This window comes from Cavia porcellus, unplaced genomic scaffold (genome assembly GCF_034190915.1).
Source record: "Cavia porcellus strain 051 isolate PalLab524CR breed Dunkin Hartley unplaced genomic scaffold, mCavPor4.1 scaffold_23, whole genome shotgun sequence".
NCBI classification, from domain to species: domain Eukaryota; kingdom Metazoa; phylum Chordata; class Mammalia; order Rodentia; family Caviidae; genus Cavia; species Cavia porcellus.
The window spans coordinates 56,677,043-56,701,935 of NW_026947506.1; the positions used below are offsets into that span (position 1 = coordinate 56,677,043).

Below are 24,893 nucleotides of genomic sequence, written 5' to 3' on the forward strand. Positions count from 1 at the left end.
CGGGGGTGTCTCCCCCTCATTCTCAAAATAAAGTCATTTATATTTCATACTTCTTATCTTTTTAGCTGCCGCCCGCCCCCACAGTTCTATCACCCTTTGGCTCTACATTCAATGCCCAGGTTCCTGTCCTATAGCTTTCCAGAAACACTGGTTCCCTCCTGCTCTATATCAGTGTTTCTCCTCCCTATTTATTACTACTACTTTGCCCAACAGCTTTTATTTGGCATTTGTCTTCCTGGTTGCCTCCCCTACCCCTGTTGGAAATTTAATACCATGGATGTGCTCTATACTTATTTGTGGGCGGTGGCTCTTTGGAAAACTGCACCAACACTGCAACATGGAAAAATTTCCAGACTCCCAAGGACTCCTCGAGGGACACACTGCCTCTTGAAAATGCATAATCTAAATTAGTGATTGATTCTTAATTAGAGGAGGCTTTACACTCCCTCCCACCCCTGTGACATATACTTGAAGGTATTTGGGTTGTTATAACTTGCATGATGGGAGGGGAACTGTTGATATCTACTGGGTAGAAGTTGGGATGCTTCTAAATGTCCTGCAATGCAGGAAACAATTTGAGCAACTTCCCTTGAATACAGAACAACTGCTGCAAAATTAGCCTTATTTCCACATACTGATGTGTGCAGAGCGGGCTGTGCTATTCCCTTCTCTCTTCAATTAGCTCTAAGCAATGCAAGTAAGGCCAGCTGAAGTACAGATTGGGGCCAATCTGACAGTCTCCTGTTTCCTTGCATAGCACTTCCTGTAAAACCTCTGAGTGCAGCAGGATGGCAGAACCAGTCAGCTCTAGGAATGTCAACTGGGTAGGAGCCTCGAAATAAAGAGGCTGTAAGTCCCCAGGGCACAAAAGTTTACATAACAGAAACTGAAGCAACAGCCTCCAAAAACAATTCAAATGCTACCTTAATTCAGTTATGCAGATCGATCTTTCTGCATGTCTTTCTCCCTGCATTTTGCAAAGATGCTTTTCTTCCTACTTGCTTAGCCAGCTCAAATTACTCAGGCAGTTCCCACCACCCTTCCTATCATTCATTCTCAAGCCACCTGCTTTTAGACAACATTCTGGGAGAGGCCTTGGACTAAGATCTTTGTCCACACATCCTCACTTGGATCAAACTTAGGACCCCTTGGCTGCCCTTAACTTTGAGTATGTCTTGGTGTCCACTCTCACCATGGCTTGCATTGGAGGTGGTAGATTGGAATTAACTTGCTGAGATTCCAGTAATGTCCCAGGAGGATTACAAATATAACTTTTGGATTGTTAGGAGAACTGGAAAAGGGATTATAATACTTGGATTACAATGTTCATTACTTGGGTTACAATACAGTAGCACCCAGAACACCCCCCATGCCAAACACACACACACACTCACACACACACACACACACACACACACACACACACAGAGCAATTTCCAGCTGAAAAGGTCAATAGTGTACAGATGAGAAACTGTGCTCTAATGGATGGACCCTACGAGTCCTCAAGGGGACTTCCATTCAGGCAGAAGCAATGGTCTCTATTTAAAATTCAGCTGGTAGCCTGAGCAAATCTATAAGCTCAGTATTCTGAAAGGCTGAGGTAGGAGGATTATGAATTATACCTCAGCTTGGGCAATTTAAGAGAATTAGAGAGACCCTGTCTCAAAATATAAAATGAGCTAGGGGTGTAGCTCATCACAAAGGCCTTGGGTTCAGTTCCCATCACTGTTAAAAATATTAGCTAGCATCTGGCTAGCTTTCAGGACTACTTTGGCAGGAAGAAAATACAGTGACTCCTTAGATCACCTGGGATGAGGCAGGGCTAAAACAAGAAAGCCTCAGCTTCCCAGGACTGGCTGAGGCTCACTCCTGTTCCTGTGAGGCTCACTGGCCCTGGTGGCTCCGAGGTGTGGCTACCCTCCCCAGGCGGCCATCTCCCACACACCCACTGACTCTGGGGTCAGAGGGCACCACCAGCCTTTAAAGCACAGTGCAGCCCACCAGAGCCTCACTGAAGGCCCCTCAGGGGCTGCCAGGCCAGCCCCTCTGCCCCAGCTTGAACTTTCAAACTGCACAGACTCCTTCTGCTTGGCTACACAGGCCTCTCCTAGATTATAAACTCGGCTTATGTCCAAACTTGGAGGCCTCTGTGAGTTCTCTTGTCCTTTAGAAACATTTGTGACTGTGATTAGCCTGGTTATCTCCCTACCCTTTAGGTCCTGCTTTAATATTCTGTCTTAGAAAAGTAATCCCTGACCCCATGCTACAAACCATCACCCAAATCACCTACGCGGCTAAAATCCTCACACAGCTCTCTCTTTAGATCATTGTTCCCAATTTGCTTCTGCCTATTCGAAAGGATTTAGTTGCTTACTGTTTGACCACCCTACCAGACCATCATGCCTATGACATCAGAGACTTCTGACTACCCAGGCATCACTGAATATCTGAACATGTCTGAGATTCAATACGGATTTGTTGGCTTAACGGAGCACACATTTTTATAGGATTCTTTTCACCTCTAATTCCATGTTCAAATGTTTCTAGAAAGTTTCTTGAGGCCTGGCATTCCTTGAGATATGTATCCAAAGTCTTCTATTTTAAATCCACCACACTAAAAATGAGTAAAAAGGCATCCAAACAAACCCAAAAGTCACAATGGAAACAAACAACTACCACCAAACCGGAAGAGAGAACAGATAAACACAGCTGGTGTGTCTTCATATGAGAACCACACAGACATGATGGGAGTGCCACGCACACCTTTGCTGCCCAGAGGGAACAGCTGCCAGCTGTGGCACATCAGTGATCTATTTTGCTGTTTTGGAGAAAAGCCAATGGCATCATGGGAGAGATGAGACTCTTCTAGAACGTTCTTGTGTTGAGTGAGAGAGCTACCTCTCTCCTTCTAGAAAGAAACAAGCTGTTACGGCAGAATGTAGGGGAGCATGAGAAGAGATGAAGGTCAAGGCCAGGGAGATGGTGAATTAAAGGCACAGTGAGATATCAAGACCAGAAGACACCTAGTGGCACCATCTTGCCAAAAGTTATCATTGTGCTGCAGCAGGGCCCTGAGATGGGGCTGATCCTGCTACCTTGGCCAGGAAACCTCCTTGGTGTCCTGACTCCTCAATACTGGGCTTCTTTGGAACCCGTGGCACTAATCACCTTGGTTTCACCTTGCAGTGAGCAGTCATTCACCTTGTCCTCTATGGGAACAACCATTCTTCTCGACTAACGAAGGGTCTAGCTCCTTCCCTGCCCTTAGGACTGAGACATGTTTATTGAAGTGAATTTTCTTCTGGAAAACCAGAAAATATTGTTAGGGCCCCATGTAGAAGCACAGATCCCCAGTGAAGGAAATGGAAGAGTTAAAAGGGATCAGGAAGGAAAGATGGAAGGAAGGAAAGAAGGAAGGCTGTACCAACCCCTCCTCTTGGATAGAGACTGCCTGCCTAGTCCACTCAAAACCTGTGGCAGTGCACTCTACTGTGGCAGACTGGATTTTCCAAAAATTGCTACAACCGTCTCTCCCACATCTCATGCTGTTCTGTGGTGAGTCCTTGACATTCTGTTCACTGAGAAGTAGGGTCTATGTTCTCTCTTCCTGAGCCCAGGGCTCCCCTAGAATTGTGACTACGATAGAAGTGACACTGTATGACTTCCAGTGTGAGGTCATAATTGGAGATGAGGTTCCATCTAGGTCCTTTACGGTGCCTGCTCTTGGAAGCTAGCTATGAAAATGCCCAAACCAGCCCACGCAGAGGGGCCACCAGGAGAAGCAATGTGGAGCTGTTCTACCTGATAGCCAAGCTGAGGCTCCAGGTGACAGCAGGCACTGGCCATCAGACATGTGATGAACAAGCCACACATCCCAGTGTCCATCCTTTACTTCTCAGCAGAGGCCCAGGCTTCACGGAACAAGATCTTTCTCCTTGCTAGACTTGCTCTCAGGGCTAAAACTACCACAAACATGGAAGCTGAAAATGGTACAAGTGTGTTATCTATTACATCTGGATGGATGCCCAAAGTCATGGTGACAGAAGGACGAGGCTCTCTCTGAACCTATGGGGGAGAATCTGTCCTATTCCTGGCTTATGGTGGTGGCCCTCCATCTTTGGCTGGCAGCGGTGTCACTCCAGTCTCTGTCTCTGTTGTCACATGGCCTTCTTTTGTGTGTTTGTGTCTTTCTCTCCTCATCAGGACACCAGTCACACTGGATGAAGGTTAACCAGAATGACCTCATGGTAACTTGATTATATCTGCAAAGACTATTTCCAAGAAAGGTCCCACTCACGGGCTTTAGGGGTTAGGTCTTTAGTATGTCCTTTTGGAGGATATAATTCTACACATAACTCATTATTCCCTGTCTAGATTTCTGATGCGCATGGAAAATAATGAAATAATTGCTGGTTTGGGACAATTTGTTACACAGCTGGTACTGAAGCAATGGCTAACCTTCTCTAGCTCATCTCATTCCTCCATTATCTGGTTCTCAAGAAAACCCTTCTCACCCACGCCTGCCTAGATCTATATTCTGGGTTTTGAAGTAGCCTTAGGAACTTCAGAGTCCTTTCCTGTTGCCCAGGTTAAGTCCCCAACCTAGCCAGGGCTCTCAGACTCAGCTGGTCCATTCATCTTGTTCCTGGAGCAATTTTCCCTTCAGAACTTTCTGAAAACAAAAAGTCCCAAATTTCCAAGCCCAAAGGAATGACTGATTTCCTAGGTGAGAAAAGAAGGAAAAAAAGGAGGAGGAGGAGGAGGAGAAGGAAGAGGAGGAGGAGGAGAAAGAGAAGAAGGAGGAGGAGGAGATGGAGAAGGAGAAGGAGAAGGAGGAGGAGGAGGAGGAAAAGGGAGGAGGAGGAGGAGGAGGAGGAGGATTTTGTATGAGTGTCAGTGGAGACCAAAACACATTTAAAAAGAAAATGATAGCTTTTTACTGAAATCTGCATATTCTTTGGCCTCTTACAACCACAGAATGGACCTTTTGTGATTTCTTGCATGGCTATTTCTTGTAGGAGAAATGGAATCTGAATGCACTTCAAAAAAGGGTTGAAAAAAAAGCATAAATGCAAGCTTCAGAAAATACATAAGGCTTTAATTCTTTCCATTTCTGCCACACAGAGGAAACATAGCTTGAATCCTTTGCAGGGTTGACAATTGCACAATAGGTTTCCCTCTGAGATTTTTAAAAAGTTAAGGAAATTAATTACAAAATAGTCAAAGGGGTGCCAGCTCATTTTCTGTAAAGCAGACCATGGGCATATGTGCCTGTTCACTGAGAAAAGTCCCCAACAGTGACCTTCTGAACATGGATAGTGGTTTCAAAAATGAGAGTCACAATTGGCAAACTCATCTTTTTTTAAGCAGTCTAAAGAAGAGTTCCCACAAGAATAAAGGCCACTGGCACACACAGTCCTCTTGCAGAGATAGGCTGGCATGCAATACTTAGGAAATCATTTTCAAGGACAAGAGTTTCCATCAGACACAGCCCCCAGCACAAACCACTCAGATGCAGAATATTGTAATATGCAACCCAGATTCCTCAGTGGGACCTCACTCTGCTGCAGAGTGACAGGTTGTTTTATCAAGTGTAGCCAGCCCACCGCAGCATCAGGCTGCAGAGTACATGAGGAAGACAACCCCAGGCACCAGTCCGCTCCTGCCTGTCATGGGTGCTCCTCCAAATCTGCTCGGCACATTGCTTGGCCTGGTGCTCTGTCTCTCCCTCTAGGCTTCCCGGCACTGCAGTTCTCTGGCTACACATGCTAGTCTTGATTTCTTCACACTTATGTCCTCCAAGTTTCTTATTTCAGTGATGATTCAGAGTCTTATGGCCAAGTCTCCTGGCCCTAGAAGCACCCACAGTTCTAAGCACAAATAGCCTTGGTTCCTTAGGACCCTGGGTAACTGATTAAGGGACATCTTCCTCCTTTGAATATGAGTAAGAGAAAAGGGGATTAAAGATGGGCTTCTCAGATAAGCCCATCTCTCATGGGCCAAAGGAAAGGACTCCAAAGATAGATGATGTTCTTCAAGATGCGAGGCAACAGATACCCAAGAGATGATCAGGTGTTGAGTCTATTTGCTACTAAAGCCCTGAAAGTTTAAGCAGTTGTCTCTGAAGGCTGAGCACATCACAGTGCCCCTGGCTTGTTCACAGATATCTACTCAACTCCCAGGTTTAGGACCCTAAGGGACAAACTCAGGACCTTTGTGTCTCTTCCTTGTGGTCCAACATTCAGCATGTTGACAAGGACAGGGTGCAAAATAAGTTACACCCTGAGCAGAATACACACAGGTTGAGCTACATTCCCTTTTGTTTGGAAATAGTGAAAAATGACAACACACACAGCAGGATGTCACATTCTAGTCCCCTGCCCCAGAAACACAGAGCCATAAATCACCCACATCGCTAAAGTCCCAACTCGAGAGGATGGTGTAAATTCAGGTTCCCGTTTATAGAGAATCAAATTATTGCTTTATTTCCAGGGAGATGAATGCAAGTGACAGACTTTTTGGAGTTGTAAAAATAGATGGATGCTTCCTATAAAATAACTCACAGATGCCTCCAATAATTTACAATAGATCTGGCAGGCCAGGAGCAGCCAAGTGAAATTCTAAACAGAATAACCATACGATTTTCCAGTGGTAGAATAAATGCTTTGGCTATTATGATAATGCATTTCAGCACAGCAAATATATCTCCCCTAATAGAAATACATTAGACAGCATTTATAAAAATATCAACATCGCGGCTCTGTTTCTTGAACTATAACTTAGACATAAATATAACACAATTTATGGATGAGGAAATTCAATTTCATGCTGTTTCAAACACATTTTTGTTTATTACATAACTGCAGTTCTCTGTATATGAGATAGTATATTACATGAAGTATATGTATGGACACGTTATCTGTCTGTGTTTCTACACAAGCATTATGAACAGCCTATTTATTACAAAGAGGATTGCTTGATGGAATGCATTTGTAGACAAGCAGTGTCCTGAGTGCCTATTATGCAACTACATCACTATGCATCTGAGTGTTGTCATAGTTACCCAGATGGTGCAAGGATAAGGAGCTCCATGAATAAATATTCCAAGCCGCAGGTGGGAACCTCCTGACAACAGTAAAGCCAGATAGATATGGCTTGCGTTGTAGCTCTTCTATTTATTGGCTGTCAAAGCTTGGACAAATTACTTGATTCCTGTCAATCCCACTATTATCATCTATAAAATGGGATCAATAAGGACTGATTCACAGTAGTCTCATGAGCACTGAATAATATCATGTTTATAAAATACCTAGCATTATATCTGGCATGATGTTAGTGCCGTTCTGCAGTTACTAAATTTTTCTGTGGTATTGGAGATTAAACCCAGAGGCTCTCTAACACTGAGCTACCACACTAGAGCTTTAAAATCTTTTATTTTGAGACAGGCTCTTGTTAAATTGCCATTCTCCTGACTCAGCTTCCCAGTGTGCTAGGATTCTAGACATGCACCACTGCGCCCCGCTAAGAGTATTTCCTCTTCTTCCCCTTCTTTCACCTCATCCTCTATTTTCCCTTCCTCTTTCTTTTACAATACTATGGATAAAAACATCTCTGGCCTTTTTTACTGTTTTACTTTGAAACAGGATCTCACTAAGTTCCCCAGGTGAGACTTGAACTTGTGATTCTGTTGCTTCAGCCTCCCTCAGCATGCCACCTCCACGGAGAGTACAGCATTTGAAAGGAAATTTTATTAGCACATGTTTGCAGTGCAAAATGATTGCATTTGTCTGAGGGAACTTAGATACATGTGGGACACGCCTTAATTCTTTCTTTAGTCCCCCGCCTGTCCATCCCTCCCTGCTTCCTTCCACTCTTGTTCCCTTTCCCATCTGCAAAATCTCTTTTTTTGAACTCTTTTAAACCCTTTTCCCCTTTATTCCTCCTTCTAACTGTCCTTCTCTCGTTCATGTCTTGTTTCCCTTTTCATCTGAAAAAGATCTCTCTACTTCGTATTAACTGTGTATCATAGAGCAATGCATAGGTTGGTAAATGGATGCACCTCAAGATCGTAATGTTAAGCAAAATAAACTAGATGTGAAGTTAAATACAGCATGGTTTTTCTTGTAGAAGGAACTCAAAATATAAACACAGAGCATAATAATAGTAGTATTGCTTTTAAGTGCTTCTTGGCCTGTCCCCTTTAAATACAAGGACCTCTGTGCGAACCAGCTCTCGAGGCTTAGCACCCACTTGCTTGCAGACTAACTGGGTGTATGGGGTACAAGCATGTGCTGCTCAGTGAAGACACAGAGGAGCCCCAGCTGGTGGAAGCCTCTTTCTCTGGGTTCTCTTTCCTGTTCCCTGCTGTGGCCCTCCATAAACACTGTCTTTCTGGGCGTGGTGGCTCACGCCTGTAATCCCAAGCATTCGGAAGGCTGAGGTAGGGGGATTGTGCGAATTCGAGACCAGCCTGGGCTACAAAGTGAGCTCAAGGCCAGCCTGAACTGCATAGCAAGACCCCATCTCAAAAAAGACAAAAAACCCAAAGCAAAATAAAACAAAACAACATTGTCTTTCCAGTTTTAGAATCTTAGGGGCCACTATCTCTATGCCTATACGGGTTCTTTCTAGTCTTCAAGTCACCTTCAGTAACACCAGGATTTCATTTGGCCTTGCCGTGGTCTGGCTGTTTGTGGCCCCCCCCACCCACGCAAGTTTTGTGTGGAAACTTGATTCCTAAAGTCCTATGTTCCTGGAGTGTTTGGAAGCCAGGCATCTGGAAAGCACTCAGAATTACAGAGGGCGTGGCAGTGGGGGCCACATGCTGGCCCTAGTGACATGCCAAGAGGAACCCTGGAATGTGCAGCCATGACCCAGCAAAAGATTCCAATGGTATTACTCTTCCTCTGTGTCTCCTTATTCTTTTCTTCCTCCTCTTCTCTTTCACCTTCTTCCTGTGGCACTGGAGCTCCAAATATCCCCATACCTTTTCATTCTTTATTTGAAGACAGGGTCTCACTAAAGTTGTCAAGGTGGGACTCAGACTTGTGATTTTCTGGCCTCAACATATGCCAAGAAGATGCTGGCACCATGCTCTTGGACATCCCAGCCTGTAGGTCCACAAACTAAATAAGTCTCTATTCTTTATCAATCACCCAGTGCACGGTATTCAGTTACAAAAACCCAAAATGGACTAAGACAACAACCAAGAAGATTTTGGGCGGGGGGAGAGAAGAAGGTATTTTTTTTCCTATGCCTGCCTAGAAATCCTTAGATTATTATTTTTTCATTGTTTTGTCAATAGTAATAATAATAATAATCACAGAGCTTCACCTACTCAGATATACAAGCTTACCCACAGTGAAAGTTCTCTCTTGCTTGGCTTTAGAACACACAGTTTAGTTGAACTTTGACAACTGCTGTGGATTGGATGCTTGTTTCCACCAAAACTCATGCTGTATGTGAACAGATTTACACACTAAGCAAAGCCACCTATGTGGAAGCCCAGGGCTGCAGCTTCTCTGGCAGCAGGAGTAGCTGGGTGTTGTGGGGTTGGAATTCTGGGAGGGAACAATGTCAAAACCAACCTAAAAACAGTGTTTGGTGCACACTGGGGTAACCACACAGAACTGGCTGCTAAAAGCTAAAACTTCAGGTCAAGAGGAGACAGCCAACTACCTTGCAATCTCAGAGAAAAAGAAAAACTGAACTTGACTGTTTATTGTTGTATAACTCTAATATTCTACATCAAGGAAGGTTGGAATAACTACACAGAAAAAAATTTACTTTAAATAATTTTTTAAAACCGAGTGTTGATTATCCATTCCTAGTAGAATGTACTCAAGGACCAAAATGGAACCACAGAGAAACATTCAAGTTCATCCAGTCAACTTGTTGGCTGGTATTTCTAAACCCAAACTTATTATATACAATAGCAGAAAGCAAGTAAGAAATGAAGTCCATATGAAGGAAGACTTTCAAGGAAAGTTAAAAAAAATCAAAGATTTATAACCCTGTAATCATAGATTTGAGTTGGTGATATTAGTATGAAATGAAGATTTTTATTTCTCTTCCTAAAATGGTGGAGTCTGGCTTGATTTACTGCGAAGCCTTAGATACACTAACCCAATGCATTGAGCATCCCTCTCGACAAGACTTCAGTCTCTAAATATTATTTCTCGTCAGATGGAATGAGAGCTCTTTAGAGAAATGCCAGTTCAGGTCTGAGATACAAAAGAGACAAGGGGAGAATAGAAATATTTGTGGGAATTTCTGCAAAAATGGCTGTGAAAGGCTTTTGTCATTATTTTCCCTTGGCTTTTAGGATTTTTAATGTATAATCTAAATAAAAAAATGCACTATGAATTTTTTGTAGTAGGTGGCTGGCCTATTCAGTTTCTCATATTTTCACTTATACGTTAATGATTTTTAACTAAATTTCCAACAATCATCCAGTGGCTGGTTAAAATGCAGTATGCTCCATAATGGCATAACATGCTATATTAATTAGTGGAATATTAAATGATTAGTCAAAATAAATTTCACTCACTGTAAGTCATGTTTCCTAAAGAGCTCATTTGGTTATATTCATCAGGGCACATTCAGAAGCTGCAATTCAATAGGTCTTGAGTAATAACAACACAGATCTTTGCCTTGAACGATTAGTAAGATAAACATGATCAATTAAAACACACAGTGCCTACTTGGGTTTGGCTGCACGAGGCTGCTCTGTGAACCTTTCTGTGAAGGTTCCTGGGGTCCCAATGTGAACTGAGCCCTTCCTGTTCATTTTCCAAGCTCACAGCGCTCTGGGTTGAAGCTGGGACAAGGCCTGCTTAGGGAAGTGCTGGTGACCCATGCACTCAGCGGCTCCCTGCTGTGTTACCCGCCCTGTATCTAAGTTACCTTGCAGGCTGGGTTTTGGGGTTGCCCATTCATTTACCAGTGGTTGTGTTCTGATGAGCTGAAAGCATAAATCTGAATAAAGTACAATTTTTCTTTAGTTACTAATTTTTGTGTGTCTCCATTTCAGAAAGGTATGTTCCTCCTTGAGGTATCTGCTTATGTTTTATTCAGAGCCTTTATGGATCACAGATCTAAATGTGAAAGGCAGAACCATAAAACTTCTAGTGGGAAGCAAAGAAGAAAATGAATAGATAAGCTACAGATTGGAGGAAAATATTCATAATGCATATATTTGAAGAAGGAATTATATCCAGAGCACATATAATGAACCCTATAAATCAACAATAAAAGAAAGCAACATAATGTTTAAAAATGGGCAGAAGTAGATATTCAGATTTTCTACAAGAAAAAGGGTTTAATATTATCGGCCACCAGGAAAAGGCAAATGAAAATAACACTAAAGTATTACTTCAAATTTACTAGGTTAAAATAAATTCTGACAATATGAAATACTACCAAATATGTGGAACACCTGGAACTCTTTTACTGTGCTTATGGGAATGAGAAATGGTACACTTTGGAAACCTGGTTGATAGTTCCTTAAAAAGTGAGACACATGTTTTCCATGTATCCTAGTGATTTAGTTCCTAGGTATTTGCCTAAGAGAAATCAAAATATATGTCTAACAAAGACTTTAGGTGAATGCTCATAACAGTCCCTAATTGAAAATAACCCAAGTATCCCTCAAACAAGTGCCTCAGCTGCTTTCATCATCACTGGGACAAAGTACTCAGGACTTACAACCTAAAGGGGAGGTTTATTTTGGTTCATGTTTTCAGCCCATAGTGTGCCTAGTTCCAAGGCGGGATGGTCTGCTAGAGAAGTTGCATACATCACAGTAGCCAGTACGCAAAGACTGAAGGGCTGAGCCAAGAAGGGATGTGTCCTTCCAAATCATGACCCCAGTGACATTTCTCTTCTGAAATAGACCCCCATAGTCCAATCGCTTTGCATAAGCCCTACCTCTAAACCCTTGAGGCATTGGGGGGACATCCAGATATAAATCATAACAGCGTGAAAATGAATAAACCAATCATTGTGCATTCACCCCATGGAATACTGATTGGTCAGCAATAACAATGAATGAGTGGCTGGTACACACAACTGTGACACACAAGAATCTCCAGAACATTACTTTAGTTGAAAGAAGCCAGCTGTCATGTAGTGGATAAGGTATGATTCCACTGTGTGACATCCTGGCACAGATCCAAGTCATCTATGGTGAAAAATGTCAGAAAATGATTGACTGGGGCGGAAGAGTCAGGGCTTCAGAAAGAACTAACAGGAAAAGGGCAAAGGAGGGTTTTCTCAGCAAATTATGTTCAATAACTTATTTTGGAAGGTGACTACTGGGGTGTACTGAACAGAAAAACTCAGGTTGAAGACTGAAAATCTGTACAATTTTATTGCATTAAATTATGCCTTCGTAAAACATATGCACTGGGTGGAAATGAATAATGACTCTAATGGATTTAGACACATAAAATACATACTTTAAAAATTTTTTGAGTTCATAATATTGCCAGAAGAAAGACTCCAACAACTTCATTGGTCATCTTTGGAGGTTGCTATGGTACCAAGTCATTTTTCTAAAAATGTTTTAAAAAAGGAATGGAACATTATTCTGCTTTTTTTTGGTTTGCACTTTATTTCAGAGTGTCCAAAGAGTTGAAGAGGAAAAGTTCTTTCTAATAAAAAAATTACAGTTATAAATGCAGAACGAATGTAAGGTTTTTTTTTTTTTTTTTAAAAATCACCATTTTGTAGGTACTAATGAAATAATGGATGGAGATGATCATAGGTGGCTGCTAAAACCATTAATTAGGTGAAAGGTTGATGGCGAGCTCAATAAAGGATCAATCAGGCTGACAAGGTCTGAACTCAGTGAGTCTTAACATCACTGAAAGTAAAACAAGCAGACATTATGGGATGTGATTGGAAGTTTATAGCATCATGTTACCTACGTGTTCCTGCTAGGAAGAAAGAAAGGGAAGGAGGGAGGAAAGAAGCAATGAACGAAAAGGTAAAGGGAAATGCTGTAGATTAAAACACACTTAGGAGACACATAAACCATATGCAACATGGGAGTGGGCTTTGTTTGAATTCTTAGACAAACCAACTGTAAAAACATTTGTTTTTTGAGAAAATATGACAGAATTTTGAGAAAATGTGAATTAGATATTAAATCTTGCTATTTTTAATGTTATGTTAAGCCTATGTTTAAAAAAAGAGTTCATATGTTAGCAATGTACTCTAAAGTATTTATAGGTGGAATGATACGATGTCTGGGGATTTGCTTTTAAATAGCCACGAGGCAGTTACTAAAAAAAATAGCAAAAATGTTGACACTTATTGAACTTGAATGGTTAGTACATTTGGATTCATTAAGTTGTTCTATTTTAGTGTTTGTTTCAAATTTTACATAATACAATTTTGAATCAAAGTAAAAAAAATAAGATAAAATGTAATGCCTAAGTTCTTCATTTCTCAATTTTTTCTGAGAGGAAAAACCAGTAAGGAATAAAATAATCTAAATGCCTCATTCACTCAGAGTAGATTTCTCAGCCTGTCCCTAAATATCTGACACTATGGAATTTTAAAACACAGTACAGACGGAAGACATTTTACACTACAGTTGATATTGCATTTCTCCTTGTCTTTTGGGAGGCCTTCTGAGTAAGGGATAATTGGTGTGTGTGTGTGTGTGTGTGTGTGTGTTGAATATGCATGGGTATTGCATATGTGTTTTCAGCTTTCTACCTATATTCATCTGCTACTGTTCTTTAAGACTGTGGCAAATATTTTAATAAAAATAGCAAAATGGTACTGTTGTCTGATGCCACAAACTGTTTAAAATCACTTTCTCCTGCTCTTTCCATGTTCAGTAAAATACTGCTCTGCATGGAGTCTGAGTATGTTGTATCACAGTGAAAGCTGGAGGAAAAAGTGCCTTTGCAGATTCATTTTTACAGCTAGGTGGTGCATCAGCTGTGGCTTCAGTGGAAGGTGATTGGGGCCTCAGCATCTTTTCCTGGAAGGTGACAAGAAGCAAAAAAACGTAGCATTGGATGAGACACTATGAGATGCACATACTTGTCTAAACTGGGCATCCCAAACAGAGTGAAAGGTGTAAACATTATTTTTTCAAAGTATTTAAAAATATTTCTTGGAATATTTTTCTAAAAATATTTCAGGAAAAAATAATTAATGGCCCTCAGTTAAAAAAATACTGTTTTCCTATTTAATTTTTTAGATGTAGCCTATGAGGGCAAAGACCTACTATAACCCAATGGTTCAAACAATAAAAGGAATCGCAGCTAGGCATGGTGGTATACATCCGTAATCCCAGCACTCTGGGAGCCTGAGGCAGGAGAATTCCAAGTCTGAGTCTGGCCTGAACAACTTAGTGATTTAGTGAGAGCTTGTCTCATAAACAAATAAATAAATAAAAATAAATTTTAAAAATTTAAAAGGCATTACCTCATCCTAACACCTTACTTACGTAAAGGCAGCTCATGTCCCAAGCATCATGGCTCAGCAGACCCCCAGAGGGTAATGGTAAACCTTCTCCTACTCTTGGCTGGAGTCCCATACTCCTCCTGTGTTTTCTTGACATCTCACTGTGAGGTCACAGAGGCCTGTTCCTTCTGTGACTCAACATTCCTAGGATGGAACCTATCAGACTCCTGCCCATAGACCTTTCCTAGCAGTGTTCTCTAGTGGGCGAATGTATGTCTCTGCTCAGTAACCAGGGGGCTTCCCCAACACTGCGCTCCCATTCACTCCTCACACTCGTAAGCCACCATGTTCTATCAGCAGAACCTCCTAACCAGCACTTCAGTCTTCTCATTCTACTACTTGAGAGCACCCATTGTGAGCTCTGCTCTGAATTGCCACAAATCCAGCACTCATGTTTTTGCTTTCTTGGTTCACTCCTTGCCAGTCTGCTTTCCAGCTGTACTTTCCATGAATGCAATGCTGCTTTTTAGCCTGGGCTCTGGCCTAGCCACCCTTCTTTTTTCTCTGGTAAGCTGTCTCCTCCTTGAGACTTCAAGCATAATCTATACATCAAAGAAGTTCAAGTCTATCTTAGGCTTAGTTGTCTCTCTTTAGTCCCCATGTGTGCAAATACATCTGGGATAGACAGGAGAGATTCAGAACCAGAGACCTCTCATCTACAGCAGAAAGTGTCATCTATCTCTCCACCTTATCCCAAACACATACCATTGCAGAGAATAGCACCAGCATCTTCTAGCTGCTCAGCCTTGACCCCACTTCCCTTCTTCTCTTTACTTCTCCTCTACTCTAGTTCCTGAAATGTTCCATTTCCTTTTTTCAATGATAGTCCAAGTTTTCTCTCACCAATCATCCCTCTGGAATGTACACAGCTTTATAACCCATTTTCCACATGACAGTAGTATGATTTCTAATTAAAAACAAAGTCTGATCACCCCTTTAAATTCCTTCAAGTGAGGGTGGTGATGGGTTTATGAGACTGTGTATCAGTCATCTATCTATCTATTTATCATCTATCTATCTATCTATCTATCTATCCATGCATCTCTCTAACCAGCTAAAAATGGCCACAACATTTACTATAGTTTGGATTGCAATGTCCCCCCAAGGCCCCTGTGTTAAGGTTTGGTCCTCAGCTTGGTTCTACTGTAAGGTGGTGGTAATTCTAAGAGGTGGAGCCTGGTAGAATGCTTTAATGAAGGTGTGCCCTCAAAGGGCACTCTGGTTTCTTCCTTTTCCACTTTCACTTCCTGACTCTGAAGTAAACAACTGCTGTGATACAGGGTCCCTATCATGACGTGTGGCCCCAAAGCAAGAGCGTCAATCAGTCCTAGAGTGAAACCCCCAGAACTGTGACCCAACGTAACTTCAGGTTTATTACCCCAGACATATTGCTCAATAACTTAATGTTACTACACTAACAGAAGCTGTAGCTGTGACAAGATGACACAATGATTTTTAAGAAAAACTCAAATTCTTCTTTACAATTTTTCTACAGGCTAGGACCCAAGATTTCTGCGGGTGCCTCTAACAGCTTTTTGTCCTCCTTTCTCTACTTCTGCCATTCTGAATTCCTGCAGTTCCCAGAACCCACTTTGCTCTTAGCATTCTAATCTTTCCATATGCTTTTTCTCTGCCTGGAATACTTACACTTGCAGAACCCTTTCTTTGACTATATAAGATTCATTTTAAAAGTTTTAAAATAGCAGCTCCTTGAAGACATTCTCCCCAGGTGATATTCCCTTAACATATTCTGCCATAGCATGCTCTTTGCTATTTTCACAGATTTATTCCATTGGTAATTACTTATTTAATGGATGGTCTGGTCATGAATTTCATGGATCTACTACCAAGCCTATGGACTGTGGAATCTCTAGTGGAAGTGTCTGCTAGAGTACAGAAAGTACTCACCAAGCCTCCACTATCTTTATAATCATTCAGTGGAACTATAGGCCACCTATAATATATTAATCTAGACTAAAGATTCCTCTGTGAAATCTCGAGGTCTATGCCATACCTGAATAAGACCAGGGAATTTGCCTTGAATTTTATTACAGGTGGAGTCTAACTCTATATTATGACACACACTATAACTGAAGATGATTTCCTTCAGACCATGCCCTGTATAAAGTCATAACTGCTATAGTTTAGATGCTAAATACCAGCCACAAGTCTATGTAATTAAAAGGCTTGATTCCCTAGTGTGGCTCTTTCAGGAGGTGGTGGTTGTAGGAGTTTTTAGGCTGTTGGCAACATGCTCTAGAAGGGATTGTGGGCTCTGGTCTCTCTTCCTCTTTATCTTTTATTCCCAGGAACTACACAAGCATCTTTGCTTGATCAGGTGCTCCCTCCATGATGTGTTGTCTTGCCATTGGCCCAAAAGCAATAGGAACAGCCAACCATGAACTGAAACCTATGCAAGCATGAGCCAGAATAAACCTTCTCTCTTTATAGGTTGATTATATCAGATATTTTGAAACAGTAACATAAAGTTAACACAATGACAGCAAGTGACAGAGAACCAAAGATATGTGCATTATGAGATTGAATGAAATTAAATGGAATTGAATCACTCTGTGAGTGACCATCGTCCAAATCAGTATTCAATGGATGTTCCAAAAAGACTGACAAAAGCTAAAAGTAGTTGCTAGATGTCAGAGATGTTGCTGCCAAGTGTCTCAAGATGGCAAGTGGAAAGGTGGTATCTATGTGTTTAACACAGGTGCTGTATGGTGAGTCCCAAAATCATGGAGGAGAGATCTTGGGCAGGGCAACAATCACAGTGTGGATTGTCCAAGCTACCTGGCTGAGTAGGAGTAGCAAAACTAAGAACAGAAGAGGTGAGGAGGCCAATGTGAGTGAGTGACTCCATGTTCGTTATGGCGTAGATCTACAGTGCTCCCCCCACCAGAGTTTTCTGTGTGTGGTAAAGGTGATTGCATCATGAGGGCACTGTACTCATCAGTAGATTCATCCATTGGTGAGTCCATAACTGAATGTGCTTTTAGCTGGTGGGACCAGGTTGGAGGGGGTTCACCTGGGGGTGTGACCCAGAAAAGTGCATTTTTGTCCCTCCTTTCTTCTTCCTGACTACCATGGGGTGATCAGCATTCATCAACCATCCCCTTCCACCGTGCCATTTCTATACTGGAGTCAACCAGCAATGGACTGAATCCATTAGGAACTCTGAGCCTCTCCTCTGTTAAGTTGTAGGCATTGGGTACTTTGTCCCAGTGATAGGAAAGTGACGAATACACTGTTCTTTTGAGGGCCTGAGGTTTTGGTCACCCCAGCTGGCTTGTAACATCTAAATGATTGATTTGAAGAAAACAAGTGTTCAAATCTACTACTGAGGTTATTCCAGTTGGTTCAGGAACTGCTAGGGCTTGAGTCTGTGGGGGTATCCTGCTGATTATATGAGTTGAGCTTAAATAGACTGAGGTGGCCAAGATGACAAAAGTGCCAAACCTGGTCTCAACTGAATCATAAACATGGCACCCAGGCTCCGCAGGGTTATCATATTAAGCCAGAAGTTAGGCATCCAATAAACTCTGCCTTCTAAGAATGTTATCATTACCCTGCATAAATTAAAATATATGCATCCTCTGCCATCAGGCACCATGACATGGCCAAACCAGTGAAGACTTAGCATCTGAATTCTTTGCTGCCGATCTTGAGGAACTCAGCAAGAGGTCCCTGCAGAGATTACACCACGGAAAGGTGTGAAGCTGGATCAGACCAAGCAAGAAGGTAATCACACCTGCCCACTATCAAGTCTTCCTGTTTGTTTACTTCCATTATGGGTCATCTGTTTTAACCAACGTGCACACACAGGCATTCTGCCTTTATTCAGTCCATAGGATTCTTGAATAAAGGATGCTAAGACATTTTCTGATAGTTTAGAAGATCTGAAAAGAACCTTTTCACTGTTTCCCCTTAGCAATACCTGCCTGACAGGATTCAGCATTCTTGATTGCTGGCTGTTTAAGGAACAGTTCAGAGGAGTTAATGTCTTTTCTTCTCAAACTGATGATATATTGGAGAAGTCTGAAGCCATTTGGTTTTACATCATTTAAAAGTAACCTATCTCTTCTCTGTCTGGAGATTTTTTTTCTTAACATTTAGACATGTTACTATCATGTTTTATTGTTTCTGATTAATGCTACTCACAATTAAAAAGGGGCCTTCCAATTTCTAATTTTACTTATGTTCTCAATCCCAGAAAGAGCTCTTCACCTTCACTCTATTAATCGCTTTGATCACAGACAAGATGTCATTCATCCAAGCAATACCCCTACAGTCAACTCTACTTATTTTTTTCTTGAACCACACGAAGTCTTTTTATTTCCTCTATTCTCATGACTCACTATATATTGAGAATAAAATTAAGTAACAAAAACTCCTGGGAATGACAAAGATCAGAGATGGGTCTATATTTGGTGAAAGAAATCACCAAGAAACAGCTGCAAATATCAACAAGAAAAGACACTGTTCTCACATCAAAAACTTTCTAAAATACATAATATTACATGAAAATGTACATTAAAAATGTTAACTAAAACACAGGATTTTTTGTTCTAATAAAATTGTTTATGTAAGTATGAGTATACATTACACAAAAACCATATATATGTATAGACATATTTACAGAAAATTCTGAATTTTTCAAGCAATAGGGAGAGATCTTTTAAAATACATTTATTTTTCAAATAATCTATGCCTTGAGCAGTATAAAATATTACAATATCCAAGGAACAGGAACATAGTTTTTAAAACAAGACAAAGTAACTCTTGGTAGTATAGAGGATTGATCTCAGGGCCTTTGCACTGAGCTGCATCCCAGTTGTTTAAACTCTTTTTTTTTTCTAAATTCTGAGATAGGTTCTCACTAAGGGAGGAGTCTGTTTGCTCTGAAATTCTACTTGATGCACTTGCGTTAACATCTCTGCACAAACAGAGGTTGGCATTAAAGATAAAGGGCTTCTGCCAAATGCTCCTGAGTTCTACAACTCAGTTCCTGACTTCTACAACTTCTTCTACAACTGACTTCTACAACTATATGGAGTCACTATTCATCAATATTCTACTTTTAAATTTTGGCCTTTACTGAATATGAATCTTAAGTACCAAAAAGAAAATAAAATGTCCTCCTAAAGTCTCTTATGTTCAGTAATGGCATTTAGAAGGTGACTTGGCCAAAGTTGTGCTGTACACATCAGTGGGTTTGTAGCTGAATGTGCTGAGGAGGTAGAATCACTGAGGGCTGATGAATACACTGGAAGGGTCTATTCTTTTCCCCAGCTCCTCCTTTCTCTCTCTAATTTTTGGCTCTCATGATTTAAACAGTTTCCTTCCACCAGGCCCTTGTACCATGTCAATTCTGCCTTCCAGCCTGCTGACCATGGATTGATCCTCTAAAACTGTAAGCTAAAATAAACCTTTTCTTTAAGGTTTTGGTGTTGGCTATTTTGTCCTAGTAACAGGAAACTGGCTAATATATCCTTCACACAATGGTAACCATGTAGGTGCAGATACACTAATTTGGTTGACTGTGGCTGTAGATAGATAGTACATTTTAAACACACAATTTTATGTTAATGATAGTCAGTAAAGCTAGTAAAATAAATTTCCAGTTTAAAACAAAAGTAAATGCTTTTGTGAGTGTGGGGAAGTTAACACCTCCCCAATCAGCCTTCACAATGCCTTCTGCTCTCACAGTCTTTGATGTCCTTTGGGAGCACTCAAATCTGAGAGTGTCCCTTTTGTCCCAACAATCTCTCCACCTGCACTTCTCCCTCCCCAGGGATAGTGTGTCACCCATTGCCTGCTCTTTGCTCTGCTGGTGTCTTAGTTATTTTTTTCTCTCATTGCTTAGACAAAATACCTGATGTCTAAAGTTAGGGAAGGGAAGGTTTATTTCTTACAGGCTGGAGGTTTCAGTCCATACTAGTCGGCTCCCAGGCAAAATGACATGGCTGAAGGGCAGAGGTTCATGACCAGCTGCAAACAGCAAGCATGAACACCAAAAGAGAATGAATGACACGCTTTCTTCCCGCTGTTACACTGTATGCTGACTCCACTCTTGGGTGGGTGTAGCACTTAGACCACCAATCCAAGTGCTGGACCATGAGCCAATCACAAGTGCTAGATTTAGCTGAGTCCAAGATTACATGATACTTGGGTGAGGGGCCATCTGAATATAAACCATAACAACAGTGATGGCTCACCTGATGCCTTTCTCAAGACATGGAGATATTCATTCTCCCTTGTCTTCAAAATAAAATGAAAAAAAAAAATAGAAAATTCAATTATTTCCATACAGGGCTTCCTTCAGCTCCTTGCACTCATAGGTAAGGACCAGCAAGATGCTATTTGAACTTGCACAGCCTCATCTCCCATGTAATCATCACTACCTTCCAATCTGCTATGTCTCTCCTGCTTTACTGCTCCTACTCACATTCAGTTTTCAAGGCAATTGTTCAGTCATTCATTTAACAAACTGAGCTATGGACCAGGCTTGGTCCTACATGGTTGAGATGAAAAGAAAAAAAAAACCCAAATATCTGCACCCCACAGAACTTGCAGTGCGAAAACTGCAATGAAGGAAAGAGAGAGAAAACCAATACACATGTGAAAAATAAATTTCTGTCTTATACTGGAAACTGATGAGTACAAAGACAAGGAAGAGGTGAAAAAGTACAGAGAGGAAGGGGAAAATGGTAGGGTTGCAATTAAAGTTGCAGGCAAAGGTTCAACATGCTGGGTCCAGACCTTTTCCCCTAATTAAATCCAAAATGGATGAATGATGAATACACGATCGTGGGCTTTTGAGTAGTGGGGCTATAAAAGAAAATCTGATACAAATTCCACTGAGGAAAGAACCTGGCTGGAACTGAAAGTGCAAAAAGAAGAACCTGCAGTCTTGAAAAAGGGATGATTTTAGGATTCAGGGATGGTCCCCGACATCCCCTTCCGTCATGCAGCCTAGGGAGGTTCGTTACAGTGGACATTCATTACATGCCCATTACATAAGGGGGAAGGGGACAAAGCTTTTCATCTTGCAAAAAGAAGGTTGAGTGCAGATGGGAAGTCCAATGGGTATCTCAAAGATACTATTTAGGGAAAACCAGTGAGATCAGATGCAGAGAGCAGGTTTTGTTTGATTGGGTCTCCGGGTTATGCACTGGGTCCCCATCCAGGCAGAATAAAAATAAGACCTCAGCCGAGAGAAGCAGAAGAAATACAATATGCCTGAAACATTACAGTTGTGTCCTGAGTTGTTTCCAACAAGCCTGCTTCCCACATATGCAAGCCAGCTTTGCTCAGGTACACAGAGGTTCAGGAGAGACAGCAGTGACACAGAGCCGCAGCCTGTATTTTAAACATTAGTATTAGATACATCAGGAAGAAGCAGCAAATCTACTGTTTGGTGTTTATTGGTGGTAAGAAAAAGTTTATGACACTTGTCAGAGGAAGAAGTTATTCTAAGCTGTTGTGACAGGTGTAAGACCTGTGGCAGTGAGAGTCTGTAATGACACACACCCTAGGCTCAGCTCTCAGTACAGCATGGGCAAGTTGAAATTTATAGCAAAAGACCCATTGGGAGTCAGTGGATGGAAAATTACTACGAGGAAGCATGAGGTTAAAGGATTCTAGCTCTGTAGGGCTTGGTCTGGAGACAGCATAGAAGGAGCAGACATCATGTGGGGATAGAGGTGGAGGATTAGGAACCTGACCAGATGAGGACAGTGATCAGACATCAAGGGTAAAGGTTTCTTGCTAAAACTGCGTAGTAGGTTTTCGCTAAAACTGAATTCTCCCAGGAAGTGCAAAGAAGGACCTAAGAAATATTCTGGAGTCTGACCAAAGTTTGGTCCTGTAGAAACCTTTGGCATCAGCTATTAAGGATGTCCTCCTGTCTTTAGTCCCCTTGGGACTGATATATCTTAACTCTAAAATGGAGAGGTTGGAACGCACCAATGGTTTCCAATTTATTTTTTAAACAGTAGAATTAGTTTTGCAAATAAAACAGTGAATAGAACCAGTATAGAAGATTCATTCCACTGGAGCTGATCTCAGTTTATCTCAGCCTGGAGCCCAGTAATGGGCTCATTCTGCCAGACAGAAGCATTTCTGAGAAATGGAGGATCCCCAGAATATGGGGCGTCCCTTCTCTGACATCTTATTAATATAAATTAATATATGAATACAAATAATAAAAGTCCCCAGGACAGAATTATTCATTCAAATAGGTCACTTAATTTTAAGAAAACTTAAGGAGAAAACAAAATTGGATATAAGTAAGAATCAAACTCTCCGGTGAGCACCCAGAGCAGGCCACCAAGAATGAAACAACTAAGTCAATCTTGAGAAAAGTGAAGCCCAGATTGCTCTGTCTAAGGAGAAGTGACAACTTTGCTTAAACCTTCCCTAGGAGTGGGGTTCCAAGGAGCTTTAAATATACCTCAAAGGTGACTGAGCAACTCTGCTCACTACCACAAATAAATCAAGAGGAGACAAGCTATTTCACAAACCTTGATTCCAAGTTCGATATTTTCTCCTCCATACACATCCATCCCAGGGTCCAGAAGACCAATTTCACCAAAGAACTTCCTGTTGACCACGAAGGAGCAGCCAATCATGGCGGGTGTCCTGAGGGAGAGAGAGAGAGAGAGAGAGAGAGAGAGAGAAGCTAAGCTCATTGGAGTGTTAGCAGTAATGGTCTTTCTGGAGGGTGATTTCCTCCAGAAAATCAAGTCAGTTCCCTGAAGGACCTTCCATTTCTACATTCCCATCTCCACCTTTTAGCTGCAGAAAAACTAGAGGAGCTGAAACACACAGGGCTATCCGGCTATCCTAGCTCCTTCACAGACTGGATGAGGGCTGAGTCTCACAAATGATGTGATGTCTGCACCCAAGGAAATGGTTCTTCCTGCACTGTGATAACATCATGGAGGTCCATGGGCAATCTCAAGGAAGTTCAGAGGGAGAAGCATGGCATACCCACTCTCCATCACAGGAAATAGAAGAGATTCAGCAAGCTAGAGTGTGGAGGCAAATTGGAGAGGAAAAGTCAAATGCAAAGGATCCAATCTCCATGCTCTGGGACAAAAATTAGAGTGCTTGGTGTAGAAAGAGGGATAAACTCAGAGGAAGCCAGTGGTGTCCACGGGTATCAATAATAAGTGGCAAAGAGAGGACCTCATGTCACAGAAAGGGGGGCTGAATATGAGAGATGGGAAGGATATCTCCAGGAGCCCCTGGATTCTGAATGCAAAGATTATTAATTATTATTTTATTTTGACATATTTGGACCCATTTGATTGCTTCTTATGGAGTAAAGGAACAATTTGACACAATAAAAACTAGAGACAAAATCATGAGCGACAGTGTCACAGGAGGATATGTGTCAGCGATGGATAGAAACGTTGCATTAGTGTGCATCAGCTCTTGCACCGTTAGTGAGGGACAACCCACCGATACACACTACATATTGCATTGTATCAGGTACTGTAGTTCACACCAAAACACCTTTACTATGCATCTTTCCCTGTTTCTAAATGTGAAATAAATTTACTCATCAAATATTTCTTTGTACAATAAATTTACCCATCAAATATTTCTCAGCATCTACTAGATCTAAGGAACTTTTCTGGACTTCTTTCATTCAAGAAACTAAGAGTAAATATACAAATATTCCAATGGTATGTTATTATTATTATTATTATTATTATTATTATTATTATTATGGTAACCATGTATTGAGCAACTGTTGCCTTAAACACAAGGCACAAAGTACTGTCTGTACCTGTCACCTGTAACCCTCTCCACACTCCTGTAAAGGTGGCAGAAACCTTCTCCTGGGCAGAAGAGACCACTCATGTAGGTGGCCCTTGTGCCATCTGGAGTGCTGAGTGGAGTTCTCCTGAGCTTAAGTGTGGGCTGCAGTCTTAGAGCCTCATTGGCTCATCGTGACCTCTAACCTGCCTTGGCCTTGGTGCCTGGATTTCTGACTATGTGGTGACACAGTGTGGGGCTCCTGGGAGAAGCACAGACATCAGTGGGGACCCCCAACACTGTTGCTGTAGTTGCATGAGGTTAACAAGTGGCTCTAGCCAGGCACAGAGCACTGCTGCTTGAATTAAATAAGTAGGTATGCAACGTGCCTAAGGCAGACAGCGCAAGAGCAATAGTGTGTCCTGTTCTCTTTCTGTGAGCGAAGCCTCATGAGGTTTTCCAGGAGTCTAATTTCCTCTTGCCAGTCATGCTGATGTACTTATTACACCACCCTCTGCCATTGCAGCTGTAACTTCCCTAACCGCACCAGTGATGGCAATGCGCTTCATGGTCCGCCACTTCCTCCCAGAACCTGCAAAGGCATTGCATGGATCCCTCTCTTGTCTCAAGTAACC

The 24,893-nt window shown here is 41.7% G+C and overlaps 1 protein-coding gene across 3 annotated transcripts in view; it reads right to left on the bottom strand.

Annotated features, from left to right (window-relative positions):
- Galnt17 (polypeptide N-acetylgalactosaminyltransferase 17) overlaps positions 1–24,893 on the bottom strand; it is a 461,519-nt gene that overhangs the window by 103,062 nt on the left and 333,564 nt on the right. For all 3 annotated transcript variants that reach the window (XM_003465769.4, XM_063234478.1, XM_063234479.1), the window contains one exon: positions 23,016–23,133. In XM_003465769.4, the coding sequence (XP_003465817.1) occupies positions 23,016–23,133 (118 nt within the window). The remainder of the gene's footprint in view (positions 1–23,015; positions 23,134–24,893) is intronic.